The 9,703-nt window shown below is 40.2% G+C and overlaps 1 protein-coding gene across 2 annotated transcripts; it reads right to left on the bottom strand.

Moving 5' to 3' along the window:
- Window positions 1-378: 378 nt before the first annotated feature.
- On the bottom strand, window positions 379-9,295 carry LOC143111645 (uncharacterized). 2 transcript variants are annotated; one of them, XM_076273902.1, is made up of 6 exons: window positions 5,474-9,295; window positions 2,546-3,455; window positions 2,195-2,291; window positions 1,982-2,092; window positions 1,568-1,734; window positions 379-1,428 (listed from the first exon to the last, which is right to left on the bottom strand). In XM_076273902.1, the coding sequence occupies exons 2-6, from the start codon at window positions 3,451-3,453 to the stop codon at window positions 666-668; spliced, it is 2,046 nt and encodes a 681-aa protein (XP_076130017.1). In that variant the 5' UTR covers window positions 3,454-3,455; window positions 5,474-9,295; the 3' UTR covers window positions 379-665. The 2 variants fall into 2 exon arrangements, with proteins under 2 accessions (XP_076130017.1, XP_076130016.1); XM_076273901.1 differs by having other exon boundaries at window positions 2,546-9,295.
- Between the last annotated feature and the right edge of the window lie 408 nt (window positions 9,296-9,703).

The raw sequence follows: 9,703 nt of genomic DNA on the forward strand, positions 1-9,703 counted from the left end.
AGGAAACATATAGTGATTTATATGGTCAGTCATAATGTTCAATTTAATGAATAGTAAGGGAATTTGCACCATAGCCAATGCAGACAAAATTTCATATCTGCTGTGAGTCATGTCAGCTGGCGCAGGCGCAATCTATTATTTAATAATGTGCGTTCTACATGCAGTCACTTTTTTCCATAGACTGAAAGGAAACAAGCCCCCCCCCCCCCCCGTATTCTCCATAAAGATTAGTCAATTATGTACCTACTTCCTTCTGACATTCTCTAAATGACTTACGCCTACTGGTTGTGTGGGGTGTAATGGTGTGTGTGTTGGGGGGTGTAAAGATGACACAGAACACGCACGATAATTTGTGTTCTAGACACATGCTTTATTAGTACTCTCATTCATGTTATACTGAATCAAACAATTTTTAATCTCATACAGAATCAGAACCAACTTCACCGTCATAACAGAGTTCATAGCTTAACCAACTCTTGTTTTATTATACACCCCTGAGGTCAGATCAGGCCCGGATCTGGGCAACATCCGCTACAAGTAACAGCGGAGACAGTCTTTCATCACATATCATCAATATGCACACATAATTATACTGTAAGAGCATTAGACAGTATCTTTTGCCTGTTGCACTACAAGGGTTTGGTTTAGAATTGCCCTGACCCCCATTACTGCTTAGAGAATCTGAGGCGTTTATGTTTAAATGTTGAGCTTCTCAATCGCTTTTTGAGAGGGTAATCAGGGGTTTCCACTGTCTTCGCTGGTGTTTCAGCTTTGCAAGACAAAGTGCCTGAACCCATAGTACCTTTTCGACTTGGAAATAATGGTCTGATTTTAAGGGTTCTGTCAACAACATTAATGGGATATGGGACATTGATGTGACCTTGACTCTCTGCCTGTACAACATGGCTATGTAGTCTGTCTATCATATCTTCAATGCGATTGGGAATGTTTGTCCAACAGCTAACAATCCGCGTGACATTCATTAATTTTTCAACACTTGTCAACTCAGTAGTACTGCTCCCCATGGTTGGCACAGAAACTCCTGCACTGTCTGAATTGCTTTGCACCAATTTATCTGTGTTTAGATTATCCATAGTACTAGTGCTACATATGGTTGGCCCAGGGACATCTGCACTGTCTGAATGACTTTGCACTGATTTCTCTGTGATTAGATTGCCAACTGTAGTGCTTCCAGTGGTTGGCAATGGGACATACAGAGTGTCAGAATTACTTTGATCAAATCCTCTGTTTTTTTCTGGTGAAGTACAATGAATGAATGTGCATTTATTCTTTATACGTCCAGCAAATTGCAAATTTTGGATGATTGTAAAGTAATCCTCAGCTTTTCCCAGAAGCACTTGAATGAGGTCATCGATGCGCCTGTTTCTGGAGCCGCCGAGAAACTGGTACTTCAGCCTGTGGAAAAATCTGAAGAACAATATTTATAAAACAATAATTATACTGATTGCTATCAATGCTAGACACCTGTTAAATACACAGTAGGATATGTATGGCTAATAACTTAGTATGTATAGCATGTAAGGTTGGGCAAAAATGACATTTTTACCGTTCAATCACATTATTCGTTTCCGAATCCAAGTGGTTGAAGCAACGTCCATAATTTGACCACATGTGCCCAATATCCTCCCAGTGCCTTTTGAAGTAATGGCACACAGCTGGGTACTGTTTAAATTCATGACAGAACTTCTCTGATGTGGCTTTGTATTCAGCAACCTCCAAGAAATATGAAAAACACAAGTTTACATGGTACATGAATCACATCATTTTCAAATACATTAGTGGATGTAGTATGCTGTAACATGATGAAGATATGTCAAAATACTACAAATAAGCTATGTACAGTACACCTAAAACATGCCTAGAATTTCAACTCACAACATATCGCTATAGCCTACTTCACCATAGTAATGCCTATATTATCAAGTCCACGCATGCACAGACCTACTTACAATACACTTACAGTTTTACAAGCCTTGAGTTTGCAAAAAAAAGATATTATGCAATCTCTGATCTTAACATTGGAGGGTCCATGCACACTAGAGTCCGTTTTGGATAGCCATCTTTCAACTGCCTGTTGATTAAGGGAAACAATTAAACAATGGAGGACACTGACTAAATCTGAGAGTGTAAAGAAAAGCTATTGCAATATGCAGTGGACTTAAAAATGATCTACCTGCAAGACGTGATACCAGCACAAAAGGATGGCAGACTCTGGGAAAGTACTTGATAATGCATTGATTTCAGCATAGTCCTTGTCAACCATGAATGCCCTAAAAGGAAGGTTATGGCAAAATGGGTGTGACCAAAACTCAGTGCATGGTGGGGGTGTAGGTTCCAATACAGTATAAATTAAAAAAAAAAATGAACTTGGACACCATACACAGCCAATGTAAAGATGTGCCCAACAGGCTTACGTTTTTAGATTAGTAAAGATACTAGAGAGGCATGAGCCAGGTCATTGACACGAGAACCGTCACACAATTGCAACATGCACACATAAAACAAAACACTGATTTCGGTTTACCTTGGAGGGCACAAGAACTGCTTCCTCAGTTGTGCAAGAGCTTTCTCCAGAGTGTTTTGGCATTCGTTGCTAACAATGGCATATGCCACCGGAACTCCTCGTCCATGATCATCCCTTACAAGGAGTGTGAGCAGAGGAAAGTCATACTGATTGACACAGTGAGTGGTGTCCACAAACACAAGCTGCTTTCCATATTTATCTAAGTTTGACTTCATCATCGGTGTCTGAAGAAGAATAATCAGCTCCTGATATGACGTGTATGGCTGGTAAAATAACACATGCTCTTGCATTGCCCCAGTCAATAAACATTCAACACTCTGGTTGTCATTAGAATTGAAGTGTTTCCTTCTCGTGACAGTTGTTCTCACATTGTCAATATCACGTGGAGTGACAAAGTACATTCTATCATGAACGTTACTGTGTCCTTGATTTCTGGCCCACTTGTGACACTCGGTTAATATTATGTCTGGTTTTGTTCCAAGGGAAAGGAGCTCTTCTATTTTAATTTTCAGCTCAGGGGCCATACAGTTTGAGTGTACATCCCCAGGATCGCTGGTGCTATGGTTAGTATGGTGGTCATATACACGCTGTACAATTACTGTGTAACCTTCCCAATAAGTGCTGACTTTGAATGAGACATAAGCCTTGCAGCCTACAGATCGGTAACTTTTCGGCTTTGGATGTCCAAACCGAAGACAATTAAATTTGAAATAATTTTTTTCCTGGTCTTTCTTTGAGGTGCAATTGAATGTGCTGTATTGTCCATCCAGGTTTTTCAGTTTGCCCATTACAATGGTATGAATATCTTTCTGTTGACGTGGTATGACACAAACATCTAGTTTAGCTTTCCTGGATCCACCTTTTCCTTTCTCTTCATTGATAACTGCTTTTTTAATAATATCCTCCATCTCTGAAAGAAAATAACACATGCTTTTAACCTCCACAGACTTTACTCACAATACTTTCCATTATACAGTTAATAAATAACCCAGCAGCTAAAACTAACCTAACTGGGCATTTGAAATTAACCAAACTTAAGCCAAGTGCCCTGATAGGTTAGCTTTAGGTGCTGGAAAAATGTAGTTTTTGCTATATAGACAGCACTTGTGACCTTGAACAACAGGGCTATAGATCGCATAATGCCAGAGTTATGATTTAATGGCAGCAATTACTCTGGGACTGTAATGCTGTGATTGTCCTGGGCTACCACTTAAATGTACACTATTCAGGTTTAGGTATCTTTACAGACTGTATAGTTCCCTCTAGAGTCACAATGCATTTATATGTTACTCTGCTACTGTAAATAGCAAAGTTCTTCCGACATATATCCCTCCCTACACAATGCAAATGCTTTTGTTGTGGAGGTGAAGGATTAACTACAGGCAAAAACTATCTCCAAAGAGCTCTATATACTGACAAGGTATGTTTTACGATTCTTGCTAGATTTGGCGGGGCACTGGTTTTGGAAGTTGCACAGCTGGTTTCTCGGTAGGGACCCACTAGGCCTATGCTGTACAGCTATGCTAGGTGAACAATTCGCCTATGACAAGTTTGTTTACCATCAAATTGCCTTCATGAAGGTAAAAATATGGCATAACGGTGCATAATCTTGCACGAAGGTCAAGAATAAAAATGACCTTGACTTTACAAACGCTCTATGACAGTCCAGGATAAATGTAATGCTGGTGGTCCTGGATCAACACTTAATGACAGCATAGAATAACTGTGGCTGTAATTGTCCAGGACTAACAATAAACAACAGTCCAGGATTAATGTCACTCTGAGATGGCCCTGGATCAACACGTAATGACAGCATAGAATAACTGTGGCTGTGATTGTCCAGGACTAACAATAAACAACAGTCCAGGATCAATGTAATGCTGTGATGGTCCTGGATCAACACTTAATGACAGCATAGAATAACTGTGGCTGTAATTGTCCAGGACTAACAATAAACAATAGTCCAGGATGAATGTCACTCTGTGATGGTCCTGGATCAACACTTAATGACAGCATAGAATAACTGTGGCTGTGATTGTCCAGGACTAACAATAAACAACAGTCCAGGATCAATGTAATGCTGTGATGGTCCTGGATCAACACTTAATGACAGCATAGAATGACTGTGGCTGTGATTGTCCAGGACTAACAATAAACAACAGTCCAGGATGAATGTCACTCTGTGATGGTCCTGGGCTAACATTTTGCGATACCACAGGATAAATGTGATTCTGTGATGCCCCCTGGACTAACGCTTTATTTTTAATTGCTTATCTGTTTCAATTCAAATTCACTTTCATCACCTCCACTGCTATCAATGAAGGTGTGGCATTTCTGTCTGTCAGAAATAAATTGCCCCCCAACACCACCACTTTCATGTGAGGCAGGAGACTTGCAGCTAATTGTAGCATCGCATATGCATATATGCGTTGCTAATGCCATAACGTTTGATTAAAACACACATTGCTAAGGAGTTTTGTCTGTAATGTTATTTATGCAAACATGTCTACAGACTCACACTGGCTTAGCTTGAACATTTTAGTAGTAAGCTACCTTTAGGCTAGTTCATACCACCACAAGTCTGCTATTGCACTAGCTGGTCATGCTAGGTAGCCTGTTTTTCATAGGATCAAAGTGCTTACAGCCTAATGACAGACATTCCATCATGTTAAGAGATATAACTGGGCACTAATATTTTATTTCTTATCAATATCAGACTTGGTAACTCAATTTTTTCCAATTGTATAACAGCTAGCACACTACCTAGTTATGCTAGATATCATTATTAGATTGTTTTTAGACACATTAACTCTATAATGGTTTTGACATCATATAACCTAATGTCAGACATTACACTTCCCCCCATTACAAATGCAACCCATGCCCCCCAAATTAGTGCTTAAAACTCTTGGAAATAGGCTATCTTACCTGTAAGGCACGATTGTAAAGAATCACACAGTGAAGAATCCACTTGTCTGCGATGCACGGCTAGTAGCTCTGAAATTTGAAATTGGCGGGAGCCTGTTTTTTTCACCTTCACGTCGCACTTTTAATGACATCACAATCCAAACTTGCCACTGATTGGTTGGTTGTAATGTTAATCCAGGGCAAATAACTTCGTTATTGATCCTGGACTGTTAGTTACTTGGTGATATCAGATCCTGCATACTTACTCCTGGCTGCAGGGCCCTGGATGAGTCACGCATCACTGCAATTACTGGTTGTCCGAGACCCAGGACAAAGCAGCAATTGTTAAGCTTCTTAGGAATGATTGGTTATTGTCGTGTTTGGATTTTAGACTTCTCGGAGAAAGCACAACCTCTCCGAGCATGCGCAAATGCTTGTAAGAGTTTGACTGACATTGTAACTTGGACTGACGACTGTGAGACTGCTTTTGTGATTTTGAAACAATCTTTAGCTTCAGCTCCAGCTTTGGGATTGCCTAATTATGATCTTGATTTTCATTTGTTTGTGTGTGAAAAAGGAGGTTACATGTCTGGGGTATTATGTCAGTTGCATGGTGGACAGTATAGACCAATAGCCTATCTGTCAAAGAGACTGGATCCGGTAGCAAGAGGCTGGGTGCCTTGTTTGAAGTCTGTTGCAGCTGCCTCAAATGCAGTAATGGCTTGTGCGGATCTAGTATTAATGCATCCTTTGACTGTTCATGTTCCACATGACGTGGATGCACTGCTTTTACAAGCAAAGACATCACATCTGACAACTGCCCGCCTCCTCTCGTACCAACATGTGTTATTGACTTTAGCACGTCACACTTGTACGTTGTCATGCCATGATTGCTGTGATGTCATAACAATTTGTATTAAACCTCGTCCTGATATATCTGAGGAACCCCTTACTAACCCTGACTTAATTTTTTATGTTGATGGTTCCTCATTACGCTTGGAATCTGGAGAGGTAGGGAGTGGCTACGCTGTGGTGAATCAATTTGAAGTGGTTGAATCTTACTCGCTCCCTCCAACTTTTTCTGCCCAATCTGCTGATCTGATTGGACTTTTTTGGGCTTGTGTGTTGGCAGCTGGAAAATCTGTTTGCATATACACCGATAGTCGTTATTGCTGGGGAATTGTTCATGACCATGAAGCAATATGGAAAGAAAGAGGCTTTCTTACGGCTACTGGTAAACCTGTACAACATAAATAGTTCATTGTATTGTTGCTGGAGGCAATTCAGCTTCCTTCTGCTTTAGCAGTGGTTAAGTGTGCAGTGCATATTAGAGGCGCTGATGAGGTCAGCCTTGGTAATGAGAGGGCTGACTCGGCTGCTAAAAGTGCCGCGAAGGGGGGAGTTGAGAGGAAGATACCACCTGAGTTTGTAAGACATTCTGAATTTTAGTGTTTCTAAATGTATAAAATAGATATAAAAGAAAGATGAAAATGGAAAAATTTTAAAAAGAATAATGATGATTTGTGGCTACATACTCCAACAGGCAAGCCTGTTTTACCAAAATCATGTTTTCATATAGTTGATAAAGTCACTCATGGTTAAGATCATGCGAGTGCAACAGCTATGGTAAAAACAATAGAACAACTTTATTTTGCACCAGGATTCACCACCGCGGCAGCTGCTTACTGTGATAGGTGCATTACCTGTCTAAAACATAACACCGCACCCACAGTGAGAACCCAAGGAGGGCATCACCCACCACCATCAGACCCGTTTGAATATATTATAATGGATTTTATTCAATTGATCAATTAACAAAATGCAAAAGTTATGAATATTGCCTTGTAATTGTGGATATGTTTTCAAAATGGCCAGAATGTTAATGGAATGTTGAAAGATAAACTGACTAAAATAATGGGATGGAATTGGTTGACTGCTCTACCTTTGGTTCTCCTCTACCTCAGAGGCCGTGCATCAAGATCAAAAGGGTTAAGCCCATTTGAGATTTTGACTGCCCGTCCCATGCCAATTCCAGGTTTACCTAATCCTAACCTCATGTAGTTGTTACCTTGTCTGGTTACATGCGAGAACTGATTGCTGCTCTATCTTTTGTTTCTTAACAGGTGCAGTTGACTTTGCCTCAAAGTTTTCTGGATACATACCCAGTGCTTGTTAAGGACTTTCGAAGAAAACGCTTTTTATTCGAAATGAAGAACGGTGGCGCGGACCGTATCAAGTTCTGTTGTCTACACCTACCGCAGTGAGAATTGCGGAAAGAGACTGTTGGATTCATCTGTCACACTGTAGAGTGGTGAAAAAACCGGAACATTATCTCAACGGATTGTGAATTTATGAGGTTGACCAGCGGAGGTTTTGGCAAACTTCGCCAGTAGGCCTTTGGATATATGTTCCATCGGGGATAAGGGAAGTGTTGCAAGATCCTGCTGTTTTAACCTGCATTACAACTAGAAAGTATTGGACTGCAAATGAAGGGAAGTATGCTCTGATTGTTACACATTTTACTAAGTACACATGTGAAGTCCTTTTAGGGTAGGGGAATCAATTAGTGTGGTACACCAGTGTCCATTTAAATTAGTGGATTCAACCATCCATCATCCGAATCAGTGGTGGATATTAAAAGTAGAAACAAGATATCAGTAGACACTAAACTAGCACTGTTTTATTTCCAGTTTAGCTAGATATTTCATCATCGCTGGACAGTTACCTGGGGAGGGCCTAAAAACCCAAGCCAGCTCTGCTGTTGAAGATAGAATAGAGCTTTTGTTGTTTTGTAACTGGGAGTAGAGTGGGGCTAGTGTTGTTATTCTGTGTGTTCTTACTGATTATGCCCACTTCTCCAGAGGAGGAGATCTGTGGTTCTAATAAAGCCTGTGAAGTGGCTTTCCAAGTTAGAACTGTAGCAGGGACGAATGAGACCTGCTGGGTGTGCCAAGAAAAGTCTTTTCAAATGCGTGTTTTTCCCTACAGGACTTCTGATGATTCTGCATGCTCTGCATCTCGACTGTGTACTAGTAAAGATTGCCTTAACATGGTATGTGTGACAGGGATAGAACAATTTATAGGTGGTTCGTCCTTGAATAATATGTTAACATTAATGGATTCTGTTTGGATAAATAAAACTGGACAAAAGATTTGATAGAATGATATTAAATTGTGAAATGAGTTTTACCCTGATATGATGATAGGGAAATGTTTTTGGACGATGTTATTGGAAATTGGATTTTTTTGTTTTTGATTACTAAAACTTATTTGTGGCCTTAAGCCCCAAAGGGGGGAAATGAAGGAGAAATTTTGGATTACTAACATTTTTTATATTCTGTGTATGCTTTCTATACATTCAATACTGTGCATCAACTTTGCTTTGTCTGTCATTTGCTCTCTCCATGTCATGATTTTCTAATAAAGGTCATGCGACCCCCTTTGTCACGAGTTAAGGGTATTCTGCCTGATGCAGTAATATTAGGAATATCCCGACAGGAACTAGACTATGGCAAGAGAATGCTGAAGGATGTATATGTATTGTATTGACCAATTATCTACTTACTTGGAGTAGCCACATGACTTGCGTATGGCGCATGGATCACATGCTATGTCCAAGAAGTGTATATGTATTGTTGTATTTCTGCATGTATGAGGATTTTTGGAAAAGACCATTGTACTCATGTGATTTGTATTACCAATGTAATTAACATGTATAAGATGGGGCTTCGCCCTAGAGAACTTTGAGTAGTGTTACTGGAACATGCTGTTGCTAGTGACCTGCTCCCGGTATCGTGAATAAACCTGCAGTGGTTCCTCACACCTGAGTGTTGCCTGGATATTTTTGACCTCATCGTCAATTTAGTAAGATAGTTTGTCGGGTTGTTAGTTAGTCGGTCATAGGGTATAGGCTAAGTAAACAATACGTTTGCAAAGATAACTTTGACAAGGCTGGCGGCTAGCATTATTATCATCAAGAGGTGTGCTAACTCGTACCTCCGTATTGCTTTGCATTGAGGTGCTACTTCAGACTTGACGAACTCCTATGGTAGGCAACGGATTTTCCTTACTGCAGAAATAGTAGACAATGATGCTCCTGTCAACGTGTTCTGGCATTTTTTAAACGTAGGCTAAATGTTTCATTCACAGGACCAAGCAGTGCTTTCTCATCTGCCTCCTTCAGTCACTGTAGCCAGACTACACTGGGTCAAATGTCACTAAATGCGATTAATCAACGTTATTTTTTTTTAA

The sequence above is a fragment of the Alosa pseudoharengus genome, unplaced genomic scaffold, assembly GCF_046254945.1.
Source record: "Alosa pseudoharengus isolate Yale_2024_CS ecotype anadromous, Long Island Sound unplaced genomic scaffold, YU_APseudo_1.1 YU_APseudo_1.1_scf_8, whole genome shotgun sequence".
Classification (NCBI taxonomy): Eukaryota; Metazoa; Chordata; class Actinopteri; order Clupeiformes; family Clupeidae; genus Alosa; species Alosa pseudoharengus.